The 27,213-nt window shown below is 42.1% G+C and overlaps 1 protein-coding gene across 5 annotated transcripts in view; it reads left to right on the forward strand.

The window, feature by feature from the left end:
* The first annotated feature begins 460 nt into the window (after positions 1 to 460).
* Positions 461 to 27,213, forward strand: part of TRAK1 (trafficking kinesin protein 1) — a 376,613-nt gene continuing 349,860 nt past the window's right edge. For 3 of the 5 annotated variants that reach the window (XM_078663534.1, XM_078663535.1, XM_078663536.1), the window contains exon 1: positions 17,871 to 17,983. In XM_078663534.1, coding sequence (XP_078519660.1) covers positions 17,980 to 17,983 — 4 coding nt within the window. In that variant the 5' untranslated portion in view covers positions 17,871 to 17,979. Of the gene's footprint in view, positions 697 to 17,858; positions 17,984 to 27,213 lie in introns of those variants that run through there. The other 2 variants (XM_078663533.1, XM_078663532.1) reach the window with 2 other exon arrangements.

A 27,213-nucleotide genomic window follows, 5' to 3' on the forward strand; every position in this document is an offset into this window, starting at 1 on the left:
TCAAGTTTATTTACTATGGCCACCATTAGATGTCACTGCGGTCTGGTAATCTTTGTAGTGTGGCCAGAAAGAGATTCCACGATGCGAGCAGATACATCCTACAAGTTGGATGTGAAAATAGTCACCGCTCATACCTAAGCTGAGCTGATGTACAGCTGTATTATCTCACTTTTATGAAACAATGTTGGACACCCCGTACAAGTTTAATGCAGTTATTTTTGGTAGATAGAAGAATCTTTAATGAAGAATCGTAAACTCTAAGCCGCCAACGATATTCAACTTTGTGTTTTTGCATTAGCTTGGTCGAGGCAAAATGGAGCTTATTCTGCGATGTTAAAAACCAAATGTACGAGGTGCAGAAGCTATAATGATGTACTCCTTCTTTTCTTTACCAGATACATTTGGTGACAAAACTCTGATGCTCGGGAAGAACTGTATTCCAGTGTGCCAGGGACTAAGCCGCCAGCACTGCTCCCCCTGATGGCAGTGTGCCCGCTCCGGTGAAACCTGCCAAGCTGGACGCCACAGCTTTGCTCGAAGACACTTTGGCCACCACTGTGCCCCCCTCAGAGCTTCATGGCCATGCAGTCTTAGCCTGTGACGCGGGCCTTCGTGAAGAGCAGTATGTAAGTGAAGCCATCGAAGCAGGAGATGATCCAGATCCCAGGGAGTACCGGGATGCCGGCACCATTACCGGTATGTGCTATTTATCTATTAATGCCTGCTTTCAAAGGAGAGGCCAAGTAGATATTAATGTTGAAGATAGCCTTTTTATCCAATTAAATTATCGTACTTCATGTTATGGCTTAAGGTACATCATATGGAGCTGTCTCCTCTTGCTTTAAAAATCTCAAGGTATTTGAATGTAGTATTTTCCATTTTCAGTGGGTTTCTATCGGTTTCCATGTTTACCACCTTTACATCCATCTTGAGTAATTTTTGTTCTCCTGTAAGTTGTATCCACATAATATCCAGTTAAGAGCCAGAATGACCTTCATTTCACTATGAGGGCAGCAAATCCATCAATTTATATCTTAAATTTGTTATTGATGGTACATAATTGTTCCTAAATCAGTATTTAGGTTACCCTGCTTTGTTATAAAGTTCCTGGCGTGACACCTGCGTGAATTTTTCACCCCCACCCATTAAACCCATCCAAATCCCTTTTCCCACTTCTAATTGTTCTTCATCTCTATCCTTCAAGCTTGGTCTAGTTGTATCTTCATCTTTTCCTCACTCTATTTCCTTGCTGGTTTAAAAACAATCATCGACGTCATCACCCTTTTATATGGCTCCAGTAGTGTAAAGTAACAAGGCACTCGTTTCTTATTATATTTAGGATAGCCCTCGATTGGTATTGGACCTAGATAATTGAACACACCGCTAATCCCTCTGATAGGATTGCGTTCATCCTTAATATCACTTGTGTTATTCCACTTCCCCTTCCTTCATGGTAGCAAAAAGGAATGGTTAATTATGCTACTCCCAGCTGAAAAATTATATGAAAAAGATGTGTGTTGAAAATGAGTTAAAGGAAAATCTTGCGTACAGATTTAGAACCCGTTGCTCACCAGTCTTCGTCACTGACCCCTTAAACGGACCATGCACATTGACCTGCCTCCCTCAGCCCACTTTCTAATCAGCACACCTGCTAATTCCTTCCTGCTTTATAATTTCTTCCCAAGATCAGCACTATGGTTGGGTCCTGTATCTAGGGCCCTTTTGTTTCAGTCCTCTGTACCGTATAACAAATGTATTGCACTATTAACAATAATGTTGGATGTACAGCACATTAAAGCCCAAGGGATTGAACTCTATAAACTATCAGTTTGCCCTCTTTATTAAACCCCAAATCAGACATAACCCAAAACTAGCCCCTTGTTCAAGGAGTTAACACATTCTCCAAGAGAGGAGTTCCATTTTGCAGGAGAAATATAATTGTTTCTTAACATAATTGAATGCCATACCTTTCTTATATTTCTGGATAGGGATGTTTTCTTTCCTGATAGGACGTTTCCACTCTGATAAGCTTGTGTTTTATATCCTTTGTTTTAGGTTTACTTTACAAGGTGCTATCTTTTATGAATGAAGTGCTTAGACTGTAATGTATTGAATTTGTGGACCATCTTTCCTTGCAACTTTGGCCCATCATCATGGGGCACACTGGTATTGGCAAGCACCTGGAACTCTGGTGCTCCAGGTACAGGTGGTCTTGGATGTCCCTGGGTGATGTCACCTCATGTAGCTGGGCGACTTGCAGGCGTATACTCCTGCCCTGGTCCAAAGCAGGCTGAATTTCTCCTGTTTACGATAAACAGCAAACATTTTCTGATTCATTCTTAGCTTTCCTCCTTCATCCTAACAAACTTCATACTACAATATACCAGATTAGCCAAATCCCTCTGATGCACCCTCGCCTCGAACCTCTCACTCAAAGAATGCATTGCGAAAAAGACCAAACTGTCGGCTTCCAACTGTCCTGAAATATGTGAAACCTTTTCTCTTATGAGAATACTTTGCAGTGGCGGTTCAAACCCTGGTCCTTTGCCACTTAGCCAGAGGCAACGCCCTGACAAGCATAATTTGTACTTTTCTTGCCACGCTTGATTTCTGGAATATTTTATTTTTAATATGAATTCAAGATCTCATGATGTGTGATGGAAAGTGTTGTGAAAAATATATAATTTGCTAAAAAAAATTCTTAAATGGCGTCTTCGTTTTGTATGTTTTATGACTTTTACATGGTCGAAATTTATAAATATATTATATTTGTATATCTATATGTTGCACTCATTTTTGGACGGTATGCACTTTTGATAGTTCTTAATTTCTGCATATGGTAGTTCTATTGTTTTTCTGTCCTTGCAACCCTGTCCCCTTTGGTGTTTTTAGGGGTCTCTCTCGTTTTGTTTTGTGGCGACGCCTTGCTCAACAGTGTCCCTGAAACCACCCTTGCTCCCTTTAAAGGCATCCTTCAGGCAGCAGCACTACTTATCAAGGTGTTGAAGAATTCATACCACTCACCCACGTGCTAAAGAAGCTATACTAGCCCCCTCTGCAACCCCAGATCATCTTAAAGATCAGCTGCATCACTAGAAGGCCCTCTACACCAAGGCCCCTGTCTACATTAAAAAAATTAACAATATTTTGATAATATCGCCAAGTGGGGAGCTCTGACATCATCAGATTAGAAACTAAACAGTACGAAACAAGGAAAATAAGCCTTCTTGCCTTACACCCCAGGATCTTGAACAACAACAACCCCTACAAAATCAGAATGCACCAACCCTCCTATAATTCAGGAATAAATATAACTTCACCTTCTCAGGGATCACTACCTCAGATTGGGGGACTTTTCACACTTACACTAACTTTATGGCCACCCTCTGTCCCTCCTTCCAGATGGTTCCTAAGTGGTGCTTTCTCTTTGTGCAGCGCTCCATTACTAGCCAACCTGATTTGTGCTTTAGAAATACCAAGACATACATATGAACATATACGTTTACCATCATGGTTGGAAAATTGCTCACAAAACCCACGTAATGCTAAGCCATTCCTGTAAATACCCATTACTTTCCCTTGGTGTCTTGCACAGCTGCCCGTGGGATCTTTTGTTCCACATATTTTTTTGGCTTGCCCACTCATTTGTACTTTTGGGTTCCAAGTATTCAATGGCTTTTATACAAAATGTCCACTTTCATCCTTCTAACTCTAAATCCACCCTGCAGTATTACAAAAAATGTCTAATCTTAATTTTTTTATCTTTCAATTGTATTTTTAAAAACAAATTATACAGTAATAGTGAACGTATAATATCGACAACTGACAAATACCCATGAACTCAATCCAATTCAACAAAAAAGCAGTATTGTTCATCACCACTCAACAAAGGGGGATTTGGATCATTGTCCATTTTTCAGTCTTATGTGTTCATTAATGTCAAAGAATAAGACGTATGATTCCTCTTCCCTCTCTTTCCACATTTTTATTAATTTCTTTGAGCATCAGCTTCCTTTGTATATTGATTTTCGATAATCATATACCAGAACATTCCTCTCTTCCCGGTATTCATAACAGAATTGTGTGTGTGCCCCACTGCTTAGCGATAGCTCTACGTACAACCATTATTACGTGTTGTATAACCTCATCTGGTACTTAGTCTGTGTCAGCTCCCCTCTAACTTCTCAATCTAAGTATAATCACCTTGGGGGCACTAGGCAGATATTTTCCTCCAGAACCCCAAGTAGTTTGATATGTACTCTTACCCAAAAGCTTTGTATTGGTGGAAAGCCCAAGATTGTGTAGTGGAATGACCCGAGTTCAATTCGACCTCTTATATATGTGAGTTCAGTTACTAAGCCCATGCAGTGGAGTCGAACGATGTGATAGTATATTCTGTATAAGATTGTTGCAGTGATTCTACTTGGAAGCAGAACTCTCCCTGGGACTACAGAACATCAGTATGTAGGAACTGAGACACCATACCACATCAGTACCTTTGGGCCCATCCAGAGTATCTCCTAGTGCCTTACTTGCTCTCCTAACCTTTCCAGAGAAACAAGTAAATTGGCACCTCATAACACAACACTGTAGACCCTCTCAGGGATCGTGGTAGCAGGCCATTACCTTTTGTTTACTCACTCATACGTATCCACAATAAACTCAAAAGAGACATGAAAAGAGTTTACAATATTTATTGAAACCATTGTGCTCGATTTTGTAATAACTGTGCTGCAATTAAGACATATACAGGTCAAAATGTGATTATCATATTCAGCAGACTGTACACAATAAAAAGTTCTATCATATTGAAAGAGATCTTCCTAAGCCTACCCTCACTATAGAAAGACAGTTTTATATTATAGATCCCTGGGATTAGTGGGGGACCCCATACTTGGCATACATAGGAGGTAGTTTTATATCTCAGTCAGCTGAGCTCTCTCGTCTCTGGACATTTGCTCTGTGAGAATGTGTCCTCTCTGTTTTCAAAACGACAAGTCCCAGCTTATATGATAAGAATTACCTGTTCAAAACGGTATACAGACAAAATATTGAATCAAAAATATAGAATTGCACTAATATTGAAGGGAAAATATAGAATGGACAAAATATCGAATGGACAGCATATAGTCAACAAAAATATCGAATTTAAGGTAAGTAATTTAATATTGATTTTCATAAATATAGAAAGTCAAAATATCGAAGTATATAATATAGGTATTAAATATATCTTATTTTTAATATCGATTTTTTTAAGTGTTTTGCATGTTAGTATATGTGTGAAAATTGTATATTTATTTTATCATTTATTTTAAGTAATGAATTTTATGTTATTTAATTTTTGCGTAATTTAATTCGGTAGCGGGTTGTGGGTTTATAGGGGAATAGGGTGGGAAGTAATTATAATTAATTAAATATTTAAATTTATTTATTGGTGTTTTTTTTTAATTAATTGTGAATTAATTTTTAATTGATAGTTAATTAAATGTTAATTGGCAATTATTTTTACTTAATTGATTAATTGATAATTATGTTAATTTTATTAATTTATTTTCTGTAGCGGGTTGTGGGTTTATAGGGGAATAGGTTGGGAAGTAATTTAATTATAATTAATTACATATTTTAATGTATTTATTGGTATTTATCTTCAATTATTGGTAATTAATTAAATTTTAATTGGTAATTAATTTTTATTAGTTGATTAATTGATAATTATGTTCATTTTATAAAATTATTTCCCGTAACGGGTTGTGGGTTTATAGGCGAGAATAGGGTGGGAAGTAATTTAATTATAATTAATTAAATATTGTAATTTATTTATTGGTATTTTTTTAACTGTTAATTAATTTTTAATTGCTAATTAATTAATTGGTAATTAATTTTTATTAATAGGTCATGCATTTTAATAATTAATTTTTATTTGTATTTTTAATTGGTTAATTATTATATTATATTAAATTGGTAATTACTTTTGATTAATTTTTTATTGGTATTAATATTTTATTTATTTTTATTAATATATGAAGTATTTACTTTCCCTACTGTTGCACTCACTGGAGTGGGAATAGTAATTTTTACCCCTACTCTATCCAACGCTTTCCCTACTGTTGCACTCTCTGGAGTGAGAATAGTAATTTTTACCCCTACGCTATTCAACGCTTTCCCTACTGTTGCACTCTCTGGAGTGGGAATAGTAATTTTTACCCCTACGCTATCCAACGCTTTCCCTACTGTTGCACTCACTGGAGTGGGAATACTAACTTGTACCCCTACGCTATCCAACGCTTTCCCTACTGTTGCACTCTTTGGAGTGGGAATAGTAATTTTTACCCCTACGCTATCCAACGCTTTCCCTACTGTTGCACTCTCTGAAGTGGGAATAGTAATTTTTACCCCTACGCTATCCAACGCTTTCCATACTGTTGCACTCACTGGAGTGGGAATCATAATTTTTGCCCTCCTGCTATCCTACGGTAAAAATATTGTATATTTTTTTTATTAATATTATGTTAATATATATATATATATATATATATATATATATATATATATATATATTTTTTTTTTTTTTTGTTGAAAAATTGAATTGTAAAAAAAATGTATAACTTAAATTATTTAATAATTTTAAGGTTAAGTATTTTTAAGTATATTTTAGCTAATTATTTTGAATATTTCATTAATTTTAAATTATTTTTAAGACATTTGAATTTTTTTTATATTTTGACTAACTATATTTTTTAAACTATATTTTTGATTCGATATTTTTGTACTTACCTGTTTGTAGATAGGTATTTTATCCTCGATATTTGTGTACTACTATATTAGTGTAATCGATATTGTGTCAGTGATCCGTTCCAAACAGCAGCTGGATTTTTCTATTATGTCTAGGTGTTAGTGTCCGACCACAGAAAAAACAGAGCTCAGTGTTTTTCATCCTTGTATGAAATTTTCCATCTGAATCTCAAGTCTAACAAACACATCATACACCGAATTTGGGCATATTGCTATGTCACACCCCAAGTTCTTGAATGAGCTCAAGACCTATCTCTTCAACGGAGCTCTGTGATCTTCTGGGAGCTGCGTGCCTCTCTCTCCCCCCCCCCCCCCGCACCTTGAGACCCCCTTTATGGTGAGTAGCTGCGCTTATTAGGGCAAACCTGTCTCCTATAGGGAACATGGATAAGGTGATCTCATTGTCAAAGTCAAATCATTTTATTTGATATGATGCATACTTGAGAAAACCAATTTTGATATTATAACCTATATTAACCATAGACATACATGTCCGATATATATGCTGCGGCACTTCTGCAATGGTGGAGTAGCGTTACACCCACTGGCTCTGAGCCAGCAGATGAAAAATTAAACTATATTTTACAACTGTTTTATTTTTCTCCTGCTGGCTCAGCAAGCCTGTGCAGGGAGGGAGGCTCCGCTTGGGCCATGGGAGGGGGAGGGGGAGGAGGACTGGTTCATGCACTGTAAGTGCCATGTGTGTTTGGCTGGCCTTCCCAGGCCGCCCAAACACACATATGCACTTAGGTTTCTCCAACCCGGCTCTATTAACCTGATGAGGGAACCGCTCCGTCATCAGCTGCGGTAGAGCTGTGCTGATGACGGAGCGGTTCCATCATGGCCCGCCCGAAACGCCTGCGCGGCGCTGATTTCGTGACTGCGCGGCGCGTTATATTGACCGGGCGGGGCCATGGCGGAACTGCTCCGTCATGAGCACAGCTCAACCGAGGCTGGTCACCAGCATGGGCGCGCCGCTCGGCCCCCCCGCCCCCTTAGCGCTGCGGCAGAATAGCCGCCACAGCGAAGGTGCTAAACAGCTGGGATGGAGAAACAGCACAGACACCCTATTCTGAGTGGAGAGTCAAAGCAACTCGCTCAGGTCAATCCCAGTGCTGCTCTCATGTTTGTGAGCAGCACAGTGATTCTCTGGTGCTGGCCTAGGGGCTGCTGGAATCCAGGAAGCTTTGGAGAAATGAGGCGCCCGGCGGCAGACCGCATCAGGTACGTTTTTTTTATATATTTTTTTAAACCTGTGCTTCCCTCCGGCCACCCACCCACCCCACCACTGTTTATATGCTCCGGCCACCACCTCTATATATGTTACTTTTCTCTACAATTAAAACAAAAACAGGACAATTAATGCTGGCCGGACCCATTTTCTGTTCATCACAATATTTTTATTTTATAACAAACACAACACAGCATAAGGAGGTGGGAAAAAGAATTGAATCAAATCATTAGCAAGGTGGAGAATTTTCATTTGATAAATTAACTGTGATGTAGACTCAGTAGCTAAAATCAAATATAAAGTAAATCATATAGGTATTTTCAAATATATTTTGCCTAGGGGATTTCATAGAAAACTAAAATGTAGTTGGGCCATACATTTGGAGGTAAGCTGTGCATAAAAAGGACCTCTGGAGGCAAAAATATTAGTTTTGTGACTTAACCGAGGTGGGAGTTTAAATATTCTAGCCTCAGTATTCCACAGACTGAAATGCATTTTTTTTCTGCGTGCTATGGTGTTTTAGGAAAATGTTTGGGTTGCTCACCCGTGGCACATTTAAGGATAAAGTTGTTGGAAGCCACCATCTTACAATTCACAATGAACGGGTTATGTTTAAACTAGTCGACCCAATACTTTTTGAAGCATTTCGCTGTGGGCCAGTTAGCGTGACACAAAGCCTGTTTGCTAGCCCCTGGAGTACTTGCTTGATTCTATTGTTATTATTTTCAGAATATCTAATAGTCTTAATCTGATAATAACAGTGATTTATTGAAACTGTTTTGGATAGCAAGTGTTAAATTGACTTTAAGTGGTATTAAGACTTAAATATTGTTCCACAAGTGCTCAAATATATTTGAAGCCTTATGCTACAGGGTTACCCCACGCAACACCCGCACACCATCGTCAGTATTAAGTCTCATGCGTGATTTCATTGGGCCTGCTGTACAGAAACTATTGTGCTCATAAGTGAAACTTAGATGAACAAAAAGTCGCATTTTACAGATGCAAGTTATTTATTAGGGAAATTCCTTTTGTGCCTTTATAAGATGTGATTCAATGTAGCAGAATCAAAAATGCAACCCCTTTCATCAGCGATCAGAGTTTCTTGAAGCAGATTACGCATTAAAATAAGCACATGTTCACATTTCTGATACTTGATTATTTCACTGTTGTGTATACTTCTAACGTGTAATCTTTAGTCACTTCAAACCACTCACAAAGAAATAGTAAACAGAAACCAGCATTGTAAAGTCTATAGCGCTCGACTCAGCGGGGGAGGGGAATGAAGAGAGTTTGGGTTGCAGGGAGACAGGAGAAACAAGGGGCGAGAGTACGGATGCATGCCATCTGATGTAGTGCTGAAAGGAAAATTAACAAGCATTTGCAAAGCTTAAAGGGCCCACCTGGCTGTGTCCATCCTTTTTGCCAATGCTGATTAGTGTTGCTAAAAAATAAATAAAAGACGTGTATATGCGGCCGCTGTTGACAGTTGCATCATTATGTACGTGCTTGCCTACACATGCATCATCGCGCATGGTGCCTACAGAAAGACGTGGACACCATTTTCGTTAAATATTTTTTTTTATGAATCTAATATCTCTTACATCGGGTCATTTAACAAACATTGGAAGTGCATACAAGTGCTATTTTGGAGGGCCGGCAGCAATTTGTTGCCTGCCATTTCAAAAATAATAAATATTGTTTTAATAACTGCGGGTTGAGAGGCATTGATGAGTGGGTGGCGTGAGTGGGAAGAAGAAAACAGAGAATGAGCAAAGGGAAAATTGACAAGCATTAGTAATGCATTGGTTTCGCATGTGTGATGAGTAATAAGCTGCTTTTATCAATCACCGTCAGGGATGAAGGAAAGAGCTCCCTGACCAGTCTCACAGGACAGGATGTGGCGCAGCAGCCAGTGCTGCTGACTCGAGAGCTGGGGCTCCTGGTTCGAGTCTTGGCGTTGCAACATCCAGGGATCTGGAACCATCACTTAATTTCTCTGGGGGATTAATTGCTATATAAATTTGCTGCAAGACGAAGAAGCAGAAAGAGGCACAACTTTATGAAAAAAGAGTTCCACCAAAGCGCATGTTAAAAGTATTTCGGCTACTGGAAACTGATTTGTAAATGCAGGAAAATATGCTAAAACCAATTAAAATGGAGGAAAAGTAAGTGGCAAGCACAGGTACCAATGAAAAGGCAGAAAAGAGAGGTGGCTGGATGAAAGCCACTTTTAAGATTCATACCAACAGCAATAGATTTCACAAGCACAGCTCAAGCGCTGTGCAGGAAAAACCTAGAATTGAAGCCAAGGGAAATGTAGCACGTGATGGACAGAGCAACATGAGGGCAGTTAGAGAAGGCCCTGAGGGAGACAGCAGTACAGAGCGTGTATGGAGATTTCAGCAAAGAAGTAGGTGGGGGAGAGAGAGTGAGCAGTCACGAGGGAGAGAGCAAGCAGAGCACCCAGGAGATGGGTATTTGGCCCTGTGGAGGGAAACCAAGAGGGAGGGAGCTGGAAAACACATGCACGTTGATGGAGTGTAAAGCAAGAAGAAAAAAGGAATATTTTAAAGAGAGTAGAAATCTAAAAATGAGCAATGAATGGACGCAAGTCTGCCAGTCAAGAGGCTGTTGAAAAAAAGTCTATGCTCCAGGGAATGGAAACACAAGATGGACAAGGAAATGCATCTACTAAGAAGTGAAGCAATGAGTGGCAAGAAAGCAAACCAAAGGAAAGCAATGGGCAGGCTAACCACACAACAGGGCTTTTGGAACTCTAGTAGTGGAGACCAAAACTTTCTCCTCAAGTCAGCAGTGGAAGGATACAACTCATCCAGTAAGGCCCCTGTGAGCCTGAAATACTCTTGGGCAGGAAAAAAGGAATAAGGAAAGCTATTGAATCATCATCACACTAATGTTATGTTATATTATGTTTACTTGTTAAGTGTACATCTCCCCAAGGAAGGTATCCTGGTACTGATGAGAATGTCGTGCTGCCCTGGCTGAGGCCTATCCAAAGTGCTAGTTTTCCATTTCTCCTTGAATTCTAGTACTGAGCTGGCTGCCCTAATGTGTGGGGTTAGCTTGTTCCTGGCTTAGGAGCCAGGTATGCAAAAGTGTAATCACCGTCTCTGGCTCGGTAAGCAGGCGGTTGGCTGCCTGGAGGTGTCTGGTGAAGGTGGGGAAGCTGAATCAGATGTTCAGGAAGGTGGGACCCAAGTTGTGCAGTGCTTTATACATTTGTGTGAGTAGTTGTAATAATGAACAGGGCGTGCTTGTAGATGGGAAGCCAGTCTTTGAGGTGAGTGGATATGTGGGTGCGAGGTGGCAGACTAGGAGTCTGAGTCAGGCTGCTACATTCAGAACATTCTGGGGGCCTTTGATGCGTTGGGTAGAGATTCAAAAATAGTGTGCGTTTCCGTAGCCTAGTTTGCTGGTGATAAGTGTGCTGCTGATTTCTTGGCAGGTCTTCAGAAGAAGCAACCTGCAGTTTCCCTGAGAATCTTGGGGCTGTGGAAGTAGGAAGAGGTAATTAAGTTGACTTGGTTGGACGTCGGTAGTTAGTTGTCGACCACGATCCCCAGGTGGAGATAGACCTCTTCAATTGGTATGGACAGCAAAGTCATCCAATCATGAGCAAGAGCTGACCCAAAGTCCACTGTGCATATATTTGAAACAGGGAATCTCTGCCTATAGACAGCTAAATCTGTCTGTAGCTCAGACCTAAAAAAAAAAAAGCGAAAGGCGATGACTGTATTTTGGTTACAGTGTGCAACATATTTGCTTTGTATAGCGTTTGTGGACGCTCGCTCATCTGTGATAGGCGCTTGGTTGGTAATCTGCTGCAGGGTTCCGGAGTAGTGTGCTGCTCGCCGAAAAAGTGCTTAGACACCTCGTCAGAGGTCGTAAGCACATATAAATACAGTTACAATATATGCCACTGCTAACAGTGCAGGATTCGGGGAGGTTCTTTCAAGATGGAGAACAGTGTATAGCAAGGATCCTTTTTTCCTGCATTAGTCGAGGCAGCTTCTTTTTTAAGTATCGCTTTGAGCTGCCAAATTACAAATGTTTATGGAAATCATATGGATTTTGTTAGGAGTTGCACATCTGGAACCTTTTCCGTTCGATAGCATGTGGAAAGAAGCATATTTTTCGATTTTATTAAATACACACACCTGTGTTGATCGTCTGTAACAGTAGATGGCAGTGTCCACTATTTTACGAAGAAGGAACGGCGGAACAGTCACTTTAAGTCCAGTCTTGTCCTTGCAGGCTGCTCTGTTTCATTCATTATTCAAGGGTACTTGGATCGCTAGAAGGGAAAAGGCGCACGCTTTAATTTTTAATTAACATTTTATACCTAAAATCCGTTTTGGGTTAAAAGGCACTAATTTCTCGGTACTATTTTGTACCGGATACATTAGTTTGCTAGAATTCCCTAATTGGGTGTTTGATGTTGAAACAGGTCTACTTTTCATCTGTCTTTACCTTTTCATCCTATTACAAACCGCACTCTGTTTTAGAGGTGTTTTAGAACTTGCACAGGCGAGGCTTTTCTGCAGAGGGAAGCTGCATTCTTCACTCTGAGACCGAACCCAAATGTCAATATTTGCTTATGATCACACTGTATACATAATTATCGTATATATATATGCCCTTGACTTTTTTGTGTGGATATAATCAGACATTGTGTTGCATTATTTGTTGCCGATGCTCGGCAAAGAAAAGTTACTAATAAGGCATAATAGGCACATCCTGCAGTCCTCAGTCACAAATTGTGTTCCTTATTTACAATATTTTAAGCCACACCTGTACTTATATAAGTCACGCCTCTTGGCAAGGAAACATTTTTTTGCTGAAATTCCATACTGGATACCTTGCAAATACAATGTACATCATTACAATTGAAACACTGTCGTTTTGAGGAAAACTATTGTCATTACAAGTTGGAGAGATAACAAAAACTTTAAATTTGACAGGTGTGTCAGTTTAGTGGTAATCAAATACCCTTTTACGGTGTCCAGAAGACTTTGTTCAATTAGACTTGGTTAAAATAAGCATATATTTTAAAGAGAGAGGCTGGCATAGAAAAGCGTAATATCATGCTTATTTTTTAAATGAAAAAGCAGGGTGGTAATCTGATCATAAAAGGTCCCCCCACTCCTGTCAGGGAGAGGTGATCAACCTTCGATCTTCGCAAATATAGGTATGTCTGTGGTCCTAGTTTAGGGTCTGCAGTGGTGTTTGTGTGGCATCAGCATCACTCCAGGGGCGGCCTTAGGCATGTGCAAGCTGTGCACCTGCACAGGGCCACCAAACCCCAGGGGCCACCACGCCAGTATATATCCTTCATATAATATTCTGCTGAGGATGGATACATATTTGCGTGGCGGTAACTGGCAGGGATTTGGCTGCCTGCGCCTCTGTTCCACTTCAAAACACCCTGCCCCCCCCCCCTTCTTCAGTGGCCTCCGCACCTGCTTTCCTCCTGGTTCCTGATTGGCTTCTTTTTTTCCCTACCCATAACCCACTGCTAGCCCGCTGCATTGCAAGCAAAATGAAGAGAATTTGAGTACACAAATCTGGTTATTCGAAAATCCTACTAGGAGCAGCCGCAGGTACTGGTCATCTAACGCCTTTTCTGGACGTTTTATTAAAACACCATCCTGAGCTCCAGGGGGCTCTGCCCTGCCTGGACCCCCTCTTCCGGGGCCCCCTACCTACGCTCCCTGCCCAGGGCCGCCATGAGCCTAGAGCTGCCCCTGATCACTCTGAAGTGTTAGAGATCTTGGTAGATGTCCCTTTGGCCGAGCCCACTGATGGGGGCATTTGACTACCCTTCGGTTCCTCAAGTTCTCCAGCCTACCTGGAGGTGATCCTTCTCAGACGATGCTGCCCAGGCTGCGTGTTGGAGACCCTTTCTGTATATTGTCGTCTTCCATCTGCAACTATTGTGAGGACAAGAATGGATGTTTTCTTGAAGCCTGTGGTCAGGGATCCCATGGGCCTCCTTTTCTCAAGGCGCCGATGACTTAAGGTTGTGTGCTGACCGCCAAAGCAGGACAGAGCAAGGTCTGCTGGTCTGGGGAGCCAGGTGTAAGTACTAAAATTATAAATGGAGTAGAAAGTTGTACCAGTCAGGCGAAGACTCCAGGGACTGTTTTAAGTTATTCATGCAACATACTAAGATTTATATCATAAAGCATTTTCTGTTGTCTTCATTTGCTGTTTTCGCTGCTAAGTCATAACCATCTTTTGCTGAACTCCTCTTGTCACCCATCCTTGCCTCTTGCCACATCCTCCCTCCCTTTCGTGACATCTCACTCTAATTCCATTTTCCTCTAATCCTACCTTGCTTTCACCTAATACTTCCTCTTGACCCTTTTTCTTTTCACCTAATTCTACTTCTCCCCTCGCTCCATTTTCCTTACATCATCATCCTTTTCACGGGCAGTAACAATGAAGTTGGCTACAGCTTGAACTTTTGATTGTACCGTACTCTTTAGTGGCTTTTTGGACTAAACTATCAACGATTGAACGTTTGAAGGAAATCGGATTGATATCTGATGGGGTTCTGTGAGTTGAGCAGCAGCCTCCTCTGGTCCTTGAGCTTCCAGGACCTCGGGTAGTCCTGAGGCAAGTTTTACTAGTGGGAACGTAGCTTCATGGCTTCTCCAAATGTCCCTGTGGATTAGGTCTAGAAACTGTCTCTCATTGTTTTTCGAAATAACCCCAGAATGTTGAACAATCAGGCAATTGTAAGAGCTGCTCTTCTAGTTTTCATGTACCAAACCAGTACATATCCCTCCTACACAGTAGGCACAGAAGTCTTCCATCTCCTCCTCTTTCTTCTTCTAGGCACATTCTGAAGTACCATTAGATCAAACAGGGGCTTTTAATAGGAGCGCAAGCATACTGTTTGGAAGTGCTTCTAATGCAATCTTTAAAAGGCTTCCCAAAATCACATGTAGTGTTTGGTATAGTTGTTGTCCTTGGATAATGGCTGTTGTTGCTAAAATACCCCAAAAGTCAAGTGCCGGTTAAGATTCATAATAGCTAAGGGCATTTTTATCTCACTAGTTCAGCCAACTTCACTTCAGTGCATTTCAGCATCTTCAGCTGACATGTCTCCAGGATGTCCCACAGAGTAGAGGCGACAAATTGTGGAGTTGACTTATCCATGAAAAAGCTTGATTATGGTATGGCTCTTCACTTACTAATGTCTGGATAGCAATCTCATGGCAACTTTTCTTGCAAGCAGCTTAGCATAGCAAGGTCCTGAACACAAGCAAGAAAGATTCACTTCCCACGTTAAAGACAAACCTACAAGGACTGCAGTGGCCACTCTCGTCCTTGGCTTTTGTGACCCTGTACATGCTAGTCTAATGATAGCTATGCCCCTTCCTCCTTCATCTTCTTGCTTATGAGTGTGTGATATCCGCCTTGATCACCTGTGGGGGTAGCCCACTTTAAGGACTTCCCCCTTTGCTTAGCGGAAGAAGCCTCTAGAGTGTTTCAGACGGGTCCTACAATCAAATTGGCCAAAGAGAAGTTGCAGCAAGAAAGGATAACACATCAAGACAAAGTAGGGCTGTGGTATTCTGCATTTACAGGGCCCTTCCCTAAATGTGACAGCAATGGCCAAATATCGTCTAATGCTTGTTGTGCCACAGAACCAACCAAGCTTGCCAAATTGATGAGGCCCAACTAGGCTGAATGTTGTCTGTGGTTGCTTGTGTTCTCGCCTACTGGAGACATACATAGCGTGGTAGTTCAGGCTAGACTGTTGGAGCAGGGTTAAGTCTGAATTTCATATGGCCTTTCTCTGGAGCTGCATAGTGGACAAAACAATTTTGGACTTTAATGCAGGCCAAGTAATTACCTTTGGTGGAGTCAGTGCCACATAACAATCTTCTTCAACTTAATCAAAAATATGTACTTATGAAACAACAAAAAGAAGCCCGTTTTGAAGCCCTAACTGTGCACCCCATGGCATTGACCAAATTCACTCCGGTTAGTATTTGAATGTGCTGTGTTTGTTCTTTCTTGCAGTAGAGTGGAGTGTTTTCAATGTGCCTTTGCTGCAGTTGTGTTACTGTCCTGTGGGGCAGGTATAATGAAACATGCAAGCCTTCCTGTAGCAATCTTCTGTCTAAAGCTTGCGGGAACATTTTTTAACACTGCAGGACATGTTCTCCGAGGATCTGGGTGCATGATCTGCCAAACCACTTCTCCTACCCATGATGTGCAGGTGATTATTGGATACTGCCCCGCTGTTCAGCTTTGCTAAACTGAAATTGGTGAAACACACAGATTAATCTCTAATTAAAATTTTATTTTGGAGATACCCAATGGCACAAGGGGTTTAGTAAACTTTTAATAAGGTCGGCATCACATTTTTGCCATAAAGGCAAGTAAAAATTTGCTTGCTCAGCTTTTCAATTTGTTGTTCTGGATTATAGTTGTTAAAAGGTATTTTATGGATTCAAAGGATTGTTTGGATAATTGAAACACTGGTTATACATCAGTGATTAACCGTCATTAGGCAGGTCCTGTAGTATAGAGGCAAATTTGAGGTCAGGGGTTTACTTCATTATTTTTCTTTGTTAGCTTTCATTATTTAAGTACTCTGTGGGTGCTTATATTGGCAATTAAGTTGTAAAGGTTTTTTCAGTATAAAGAAAGGATGGAATGGAATAAAGATGCTATCGCACCAATGATTTAAAGAGCTGAGGCTGGTAGGGAAGTTTTGTGGTAACCTTCATACATTGTGCAAGTTGCAGGGGTAAAGAGTGTATTAGTGGCTGCATTATTTTGGGAATGTTTTTTATTACTTTATTATCATCTCCTTTAGGCCAAACGTTCTGTGGCTTGCTTGTGTCTGAGACGAGGTAAGCATTGTTGCCTTGTTGAAAACTCTTACGAGCTTGTTGAAAACTCTTACGAGCCAAGACTCTTAAGCTACATGTATTTCTGTTGTATATATTCAGTTTCATACTATATTGGTCCAGGAATTGTTTAAAATGCATAACTACATGGCGTTGTTAGGAAAAGAAAATGTTTGGGGTGATAACTCTCAGTCTCTTTAGAAACCTGCTGAAAAGCTGCATCAGATGTTGTAATTCTTCTTAAGTTAGTTACTGGCAGAGCTAAGCTAGTGCCCTGGGTGGAGAGAAGTTTGGTGCCCTGCTAATTCTAGTGAACATAATGAGGAGGCCCCTTTTGTGTTTTCTGGTCTGTCCCTGGCTGAGCGGTGAATGGTCCTCGAATACAACAATCCCCTACCTCCCCCTGCTCACCTAAAATGCCCACACTGATGAGGGTGTTGTTGGCCTGTGTCCGTAGGGGATGACAAACTGAAGGCAGGCTAAAGAAAGGGTCCAACGGGGTGAAAAACATTGCCTGTGTGATGATAATGATTTAAAATGGCAAATCTGACAGAGAAACGAGCACGCAGGGGCATGGACCAGGCTGGGGCAAGTGAGACCATTCCATGCGCCTCTCAGAAGAGAGGCGTCCTGGGCCTTCGCCCAGCTCGCCCATGCCAAAAGCCAGCCAAGTTATTGGAATAACTAGAGAGTTATTGCGGTATTTTAAAGAAGGATTTCAATTGTCTAAAGAACATCCTGTAAAGTCCCCACAACCCTTTCTGTTCATTACTTTGTAAAGGAGCATCTTCTGAGATTAAAATGTTGTCTCCGCTGCCCGTGTGCCGGGGCTGGTACCGCTTTAAAGGGCAGCCATATTTAGGCGAACTGAAATGGTCCCTCAGCAGATCGGGCTTGATTCAGTCTATGTTTAGTCAGGAAATTCAAAGCTGCGTGCGGCAGCCGCCCTCGGAGCTCTGCCCAGCGCAGCCATGTGTTGGTGCCGGCCGCAGGACAGACGCCGCAGACCCCAGACGGCTCGGAGAATGTGACCATTGGAGAAGGGAGCCGAGGCGCGCCAACATGAGTAAGTGAAACGTTCCATGGGAAACTATGTTGTGTGTGGCCTCGAGTGTCCGTGGACCGGGTCCTTTCCCGGCAAAGTGCAGTCACGACATCGGCCATTAGCCGAGCTCCTGACCCGCCTCAAGAAGAGCCCTCAGTCCATTCTCCTACTTACAGCGTGTTTTTATCGTCTGTCGATCTGCTTCCACTTGCTTTTTGTGTAATACGAAAACACAAACAATGCCTTTGGCCTGATCCATATTTTGACTTCTCGTTTTACCAGCGAACACTCGGTTTCAATAAGCACGCATTTCCGTATCTTAACCACTTCCTGCTGCAGGAGGACGGTATCGGTTCTAACTACAATGCAGTTTACTGTGTGCCAAGTCAGAGGCCTGCTGGAGGCGTGGCCTCCGTGTTGTGATTGGATATTCATTCACCCTGTAAATACAGCCCCTGCGCCTCGTGGCATACCGCAGCGCTACTTGGTCGAAATGTGTTATGCTTTCTTGTTAGTGTAGCTTCTCTTTGCCCATTTTTACTGTAGTACCAGTCTGAAACGCTCTAGAGACGTATTCCTCTAAGCAAAGGTGAGTGTGTAGTTGGGGGAGGAAGGGGGTTCGAGAAGGGGGGTTGAAGGGGGGTGGGGGGGGAGGTTCCTTAAAGTGAGCTTCTCCCATGGGTGAATAAGACGGATAGTCAATGACAGGGTATTGGATATGATGGATGAGGAAAGATGGAACTGTGAAGGAAATAAGGTGAGGCCATAGAAGACAAGAATTTGTTATGCAATAGGTCTCGCTTTTGTCAGAGGTAGAAAATGTCTTTTATCCATGTGTTTTTGTTTGGAGTGTAGTGGATGTATGAACAGAGACACAGGTGCAGCACTGCCTAGGGGACTTAAAATGAGCAATTACCACTGTTACCAGAGGAACAGCTGCAGCAGCCCAGAGGACTTACAATGGGGAATTACCGATGAAACCAGAGAGGTGGGTAGCAACACTGTGTAGAGGACTTAGAATGAGGAATTGCCGACGGGATAAGAGAAGCAGCTAGAAGCACTGTCTAGAGGACATAGAATGAGGAATTACTGAAAGTACCAAAGATGCAGCTTCATCACTGCCTAGAGGATTTCGAATTAGGAACTACCAATGACACCAGAGAATCAGTTAGAAGCTCTGTCTAGAGGACTTTGAACGAAGGATTACCGACCGGACCAGAGAAGCAGCTAGCACATCTGCCTAGAGGACTTAGAATGAGGAAAGCTAAGATGCTTTACTGGAAGGAGTTTTTTTTGGGTAAGGGTATGATTTTTGCTGCGTTCGTGGACCTAAAATTCCGCATTTGACTTAGTCCCACGATCCAAACTGTGGGATGTCTTGTTGGCCCTGGGGATGCCTAAGGATCTGGTCTCTTTGGTGGTCAGGCTTCATAGGTTTAATTATGCACAGGTCCGCTGGGGAAAGCCAGGGGAGGTCACAGACAAATTTGCAGTGGAAAAGGGGGTCCGGCAAGGATGCGTTCTGGCCCCCACTTTGTTTTCACTTTTCATTAACGGGGTTGTGCGGTATTTTGACAATCAACCAACGGATGCACCCATGCTGGCAGGCCAAAGAGTCCCCCTGCTCATGTTCGGAGATGATACGTTAATTTTATCCAAGACGAGACAGGGGCTACAGCTGGCCCTGTCTCGTTTTGAGGAGTTCTGCTGCGACCATGAACTGGTAGTAAATATTGAGAAGACGAAGTTCATGGTTCTTCATGGGGCAAGGCCCGTAACCTCAAGGGTTTTCATGAGCGGGAAACTCTTGGAGCAGACTAATGTCTTCACCTACCTGGGAGTCACCTTTGGCGCCAGATTGAGTTGGTCACCGCAGCTGAAACTATTGGTATTGAAACACTCACAGCTAGCTGGAGCCCTGTTAAAGGAACATAGCCAATCGATTACTAAACCCATTGTTCCTGTTGTCAAAATGTATACTACGAAAATCATTCCCGCAATCCTGTATGGGGCCGAAATATGGGGAGCATCCAACCTGTATCAGTTAGCTCAGGCCCAGAATACATTTTTGAGAGCAATCGTGGACCTCCCCAAATCAACTCCGTGTATTCCCCTTCTGTTAGACCTTGGTTGCCAGGTAATTGAGGACATTGCACGGTTTAGGATGTTGGCGTTCTGGAGAAGGCTTTGGATTACCCCCAAACTCCATTTATTCGTCAGAGGCTGGATTGAAGTCGGGGGGTTGGATAGTGCCAACAAAATTATATGGTTAAACAGCATCAAATCTCTGCTCACCAAGATGGGGCTGAGAGAATTGTGGGATTACCTGGAGACTGCGATATTTCCTCCTAAAACTGCCTACAAAGCAGCATATTGGAACCTCATTAAAATTGAGAGGTTCTCTTCTTTGACCTGCTCATCTCTGACTAGAGACTATTGTGAACTCAAAGATAAACCAAAAATGGAAAGCTATTGGGATCTAATAACAAAGCCGAGAGATCGCAAGCTTTACCATCAGTTCCGTGTGGAGTCACTCCCTACGAGGAAATTCACATGTAAATGGTCACTTGGTACAGGAGATAAGTGCCCGTTTTGTCCAGAGCATATCGAAGATATTAGCCATCTTCTCTATGTCTGTCCTGCCTACCAGCTCCCCCGAAGCACGTGGCTTAAACCCATTTGTAGATCCCTGGGTACTAGTTCTGCAATGGTCGCTAAAAGGCTATTGAAAACTGGTTGCAACGATATTGCTGTTATAGGGGTGTCTAAATTCCTGAGCTGGTCTTGGGCTATTCGGGGAAAAAAGAGGTGGTCTTCTGAGCTAAATGTGTTTTTATACATGGCTTGTAGAGTTTTACCTTCAAGGCACGTGTCCTTTTTTAATATGAAAAGTCTTGTGATTGTACCACATTTAATCTGTTCTTATCGATTGGTTTTATAATGCGATTCTTGTTATTTATATTTTTACCATGAATTGGTAATTTTTATCCAACAGTTTTAAGATGAAATTCAGAGTTCTGTATAGTTTTTATGTATACTTCTGTCTTTTATGATGAATAATCGAAATAAAGACTTTTTAAATTGAATGAGGAAAGACCACTGTGACCAGAGACACAGCTGCAGCACTGTTTAGAGAACTAAGAATGAGGAATTACCAGTGGGACCAGAGAAGTGGCTAGCAGCACTGCCTAGAGTACTAAGAATGTGTGAATTTACAACTTCAGCAGAGTAGCAGCTAATAGCAGTGTCTGGAAGACCTAGACTGAGGAATTACCTACGGGACAAGAGAAGCAGCTAGCAGCACTGTCTAGAGGACTTAGAATAGGGAATTACCACTGTGACCAGAGAAGTAGCTGTAGTTCTGCCTAGAGGACCAAAAATGGGGAATTGCCAATGGGACCAGAAAAGCAGCTAACAGCACTGGCTAGAGGACAAAGAATTAGGAATTACCACTTTGGAACAGAGACACAGCTGCAACAGTGCCTAGAGAACTTAGAATGAGGAATTTCAGATGGAACCAGAGTAGCAGCTTGCAGCACTGCATAGATTACTTAGAATGAGGAATTACCAATGGGACCAGAGAAATAGCTGCAGGACTGTCTAGAGGACTAAGAATGGGGATTTACCACCAGGACCAGAGAAGCAGCTGCAGCACTGTCTAAAGGACTAAGAATGAGAAATTACCTCTTGGACCAGAGGTGTGGAAATGTACCCCGTGAGGGCACACTGGTGCAGGGTCTTCCTCTCTTCCACGGGTCTGAAGACTAACAAGGGAGAGATCGGCAATGGAGTGAAGTAAAACAAACCAAGTTTATTAAATGCTCATGAGCAGGACTGCGTCCGAACAACACCCTCAAGTGTGTCGGAGGAAGTACACCTAATGCACAAACCATTGTTTTTATATACTGTTTGTTAGAATGCAATCTCGTGAGAAGGAACACTGGAGGGAAATAGCTATAGCTAAACAAGAACAAAGCCTGACCAGATGGTCAGGAGATGAGGAGAGGGGAAGAAGGAATGTTTATGGCGGCAATAAGCTATCAATCGATAACCTCTGTGACCAGGTGCACTGGCAGCTGCAACCCCCAGCACGTACACTAGATTGTACCTCTGTGAGGGCACACTGGTGCAGGGTCACCCTCTCGTCCATGGGTCCGAACACTTACAAAAGAGATATTGGCACTGGAGTGAAGTAAAACAAACACCGTTTATTAAATGCTCATGAGCAAGACTGCGTCCGAACAGCACCCTCAAGTGTTGTGGGAGGAAGTACATCTAATGCAAAAACCATCGTCCTTATATACTGTTTGTTAGAATGCAATCTCATGAGAAGGAAAACTGGTGGGAATAGGTTTAAGCACGGAAATAGCTATAGGCAAACAAGAACAAAGCCTGGCCATATGGTCAGGAGATAAGGAGGGGGAAGAAGGAATGTTTATGGCGGCAATAAGCTATCAATCGATAACCTTTGAGACGAGGTGCACAGGCAGCTGCAACCCCCCAGCACGTACACCAGTTTGACCATGTAGAGAGGTCAGATAAAGTTAGAGGACACAGGCTGGGTAAAAAGATGAACAGCAGAGAGTAAAATAAACACAAAAGAAATGAAACGGACGCAACAGTCAAAATGGTTGCCGCTTATGCTAATGTAAAATTTACACTTTTCCACAGAGGAGCCGTTAGCTGCACTGACTAAAGGACTAAGAATGAGGACATTCCACTGGGAACAGAGAGACAGCTGCAGCCATTACCTATAGGACTAAGAAAGGGAAATTACCACTTAAAACAGAGACACAGATGCCACATTTGTGACCAGATAAAGAATAAGATTTACATCCTAATGTATGCTAAAAACGAAAGATTGGGTGGAAGGGAGCTATTGAGTAAAGTCACATTTCTAACCTTCTAACTTTGTGACTTCTCAAGTCGATCTTCAGTGACCCAGACTCTGTAGATCATAAGAGAAAGCTAAAATGCAAAGGGGAGAACAAACGGGGAAACAGTTAATTTCTAGAACACGAGGCAGGCAATCAGATAAAATAGTGCTCAAAACTAACTGAAATGGACAGAAGCAAAATGAGCCTTGTAGCAGGTCCAGTCGCTGTGGGCACAATTTAACATTCAAAAGTAAGGAATTTAGGAGGGCACCCAGAACATCCAATGACAAAAGATGGGCCGGCATGAAGCCCTTGTACTGAGCCAGCGCTACTAGGCTCGACCTAAAAAACAAAAAGGAAGGAAAAAAGATAAAGGCATGACGATTGAGGAGTGAAAGAAGTGGGGATTGAGATAAGAGGAGGAAAAAAGAACATGGTGAAGAGAAAGAAAAGAGGAAGCGAAGGAGAAATGCAAAAATGGGAAAGGACAGTAAAGAGAAATTAACTAAAGAAGATGAAAAATACTTTATGTACCTTATTTTAGGACTTAGAACAGAATCCTTTTTAATGCTTGTATTATCACCCATTTTGTCTGTTCATTTCAGTGGGTTTAATTAGGGAGCTTAAGCCTCTTGTTCTGCCTTCTAATGTTGGTGAATTATGCAGATGCGGAAAAGAAGTCTCCATCCACAGTAAATACTGAGATGCATGTTGATAGAAGACTTAGAAGATTCTGTTTTTTTCTCGTCCGATGCAAGCACGCACTATCTCTCTCTCTCTCTCTCTCTCTCTCTCTCACACACACTTTTTGCAGTGAAGAGCAGCTGTGGTGCTATAACACCGGTATTGCACTGGTGACCAGGTCTGTTTTGTATGCAGTGGCCAGTGTCAGGAGTTAAATATTGAGGCACATTGCTTTCCATTTGGGCACCTGTAGTTTCGTTTTTCACAAGTTATAAAAGCAGGGTGGACAGACCATTAACTAGATAAAGTTTATGTTGGAGTAGCAGTAGCTGCACAATACTGGAGGTTTTAGGGCGAGTCGCCTGATGGCTTTGGCCCTGTCCAGTGCTGGTATTCACAATCCTACTTGCATCTTTAAATTCATGAAACCTTGTCAAAGCCATTTTATCCGTCTTTAACGCTCGAATGCTTGCCAACAGGAGTAGGCACACATTCACGTAGACTGTGTCATGTATCTGTGCAACCTGCCCTTTCTCTGTCTCTGATGCATATTCCACAAACTTGAAATTTAGATGGCCAGAGCCTTAGGAGGCATCGAAACAAGGAAGATCTAGAAGAGACATGGAACCAGCAGTCTGTGCCAATCAATGGTTGTTAGTATTGTTGTAGCAGCACTGTCTGCTCTTGGGAGCAGCTCATCTGTTCTGTTGCTGTGAGGGAAGGATTGCTGCTGTGTATGTGCTCTCTTGCTGCAGCTTGTGTTGTCCCTTTTCTGTGTTAAGGGAGCTTACACTTGCCATGTCCCCTCCGTGTTAAGGGTATGCCCAGACATGGGTCCCGTGCTCACTGCACCACTGGATTCAAGCTAGCCTAGCTGATTAAGGGTGATGCCCTGAAACCGGTCCCAGGATGCATGTTTCCGGTCCAGGGAGGACCTGGCATGGCAGTTCGACCTGGACTATTCCCACAGGGAACAGGGTCAAGACATAGTTGCATATGGCTGGGTCCAAACTGGCGTGGTGAGCAAAAGAAGGATGGATTAAACCTAGATCCTTGTTTCTGGGGGTGAATGTTTGCATTGTCCAGCATTCCGTCCATCAATTGTTTCTTTTGCACTTGCCATGGTAAAACATGTTATGTATGAGAGAAAATTAGACGTTGCTTTTCTTTTTTACACAAAGAAGACCAATCATTGGTCAACTACAAGAAACATGCCTTACCATTACTAAGAGCTAGTGAATCAATTTACTCTTTGTGGTGAAAAGGCATAGCTATTACCTCTGGCCCTACAAGCCTTTGCTTGTTGTGAGACATTTTCACTGATTTTGCTTGTGCTGTGCTTTGCATGTGTTTTGGAATCTTACACTGCTATTGACAGTCCTGTGTGTGTGTTTATGTGCAAGAGATGGAGCCTGACCTGTCACTCCTATGCCTGCATGTGGATAATTCAATATATATTTGCTTTACATGAGAGTTAAACTATAGGGGGAATAGTTTTTAGATTGACTCAAGGCTTCTAAGCCTGTTTATATACATTTGTATGAGTGTGTCCAGTTAGTGGGTGTGGCCTACCGATCATATCAGCACTTGGTAGGACACTGATGGTGTTGGACTCAACTTCAGATTCAATGTCTTCTAAGCAGAAAAGTTGTCCGTTTTAACCCATCTGTGGCCACGGAATGGGACACACTACTAGAATCCTTTAAAACTCTTCATATACAGAGCACCAGAATATCACACACATTGACCCAGGTCCGAATGGACCTTGGGTGACCACTAGTAAGATACCAATCAACGCAACACCCAAATAGAATGGAACCAATGTCATATGTATGTCCCTACACAATCAATTATGCCCCAGATGTTTAATCATTTCACACCGCATTGTAGTTACTATGCATGCCGGAATCCATTAAGAGGGTACTGTCCATGTAACTAATTTTCACTGAGGTCTAAACTCAGAATGTTGAGGACGGAGGTGGGAGGGAGTTTGAAGTTCACTATGTTTAGGGACAGTAATGTAATGTATGCAGTGTTCTACACTATACACATACTAAACCATGTAATGACTGAATGTTTACTACTGATCCGTACATAGACATTATACATGAAATATGTGAAATGTTTGATCATAATTGAAGTGCAGAACTGCTAGAACACTAAGCACTGTATTTACCATGGAAAACCCAATAACGTTTGTGCAAAAATAATCTATTGACAGAAATCACCTGGGCCACCACATGCTAGCTCCCAATGTAAATTAATGCTAATCTTTCCATTAGTATTTATGATTTTAGAACTGCAGGGTGTAATCGAACACTTTTATCCATTTCGAGATTCTAGACAAAATGCAGCAGACATAAAGTGTGGAATAAAACTAAATTCTAATAGAGGTAGGCACCCATGAGGAATTGTTAAAGGGTGGTTTATGATTTATTAAGCATTTTAATATAGGTTTCAGTGGGACGGATGATACAGCAGTGCTGAGTGCCTGCAGCAGCCCTTCCCAATTCTGGCTTGACAGGTGCACGGAGATTTGCTGATGCCCAGAGTAGGCATCCTTGGCAGCAGAGTGGGCAGCAGAAGTACTGTGGAAACGTGTGATGCAGTGGAGCCAAAGCACTCACTTGACATGGTCCACTTGTTCAAGCAGCCTCACTGCAGGACGTTACATCAGACAGAACACACACAGGTGAATGGAGATGCCCATAGCAGCAAGTCTTTGGTACCGGACTGCGGGTCCCGTACCAGTTTCTAGCTCTCCTCTGGGATCTATAGTGCAGAATGTATGAGATGTATCGTATAAACATGGAGCATCAGTATTTACCCACATTAGCGTATGAGGAACAGTCTTATGGAACAGCAGTGAGCGCCCCTCTGCTTTGGGGACTGAGTAATAGGGTAGTATGGAGCAGGAGAGAGTAGTGACGTGGCAGCTGCATGGTGTCTTCCCCAGCAGCAGGCCAGACATGTGAGGTCACCCATGAGCATTGTACTGCATAATCAGTTTTTCTCAGTGGCTCCGGGCTACATCGGTCAGCACCTCACTCCCAGTATGTTTGTCTAATTAGCCATACCCGCCAAGTTTGGAGAATCCGTATCGGGTTGTGAACAGTGGAGGGAATGCTTATTAAATATAACCAAATGCAGCTCTGAGGCTGGAATTATATACATCTGAAACATTTAGTGGGCTGGTCCCAAAATGTTAGAAACGGCCTGATGTGAGCCTATGCCTGAATTGGACTCATCCAAACAAGCCAATGTCTGAAAGGAGCCATCTCTCAGCTCTTTACTGGTGTTGTATTTTGTGTATCGTGCGGAAACAAGCCCTGGCAGACAGCTACAGTAATGTAACCAATGATATCTTTGATGCAACTCCCGATCTTGTGCACTTGGTTTAAAAAGAAAAAAACTTGGTTCTACCCAAAACCTCTTGGACATCTCATGTTCTCTGAGCAGGTACTTGCATGTGGAGAAAATTGCCAGGCTCTTGACTGAAATGCAAAGTGATGAGCTAAAAAGCATGGACTGACAGATCATCTTACTATTGGTGTGGGACAAATTGAGGGTTTATGGTGTAGCAATTCAAAGTGTTTCACAGTTAGCTAAAGTATAGGTTTAAATAAAGTTCTGTTTTCCACTACTACCTACCTTCATCAATCATTTCTTGAAAAAACGTTATTTGCGTAC

The sequence above is a fragment of the Lissotriton helveticus genome, chromosome 10 (assembly GCF_964261635.1).
Source record: "Lissotriton helveticus chromosome 10, aLisHel1.1, whole genome shotgun sequence".
Taxonomy (NCBI): domain Eukaryota; kingdom Metazoa; phylum Chordata; class Amphibia; order Caudata; family Salamandridae; genus Lissotriton; species Lissotriton helveticus.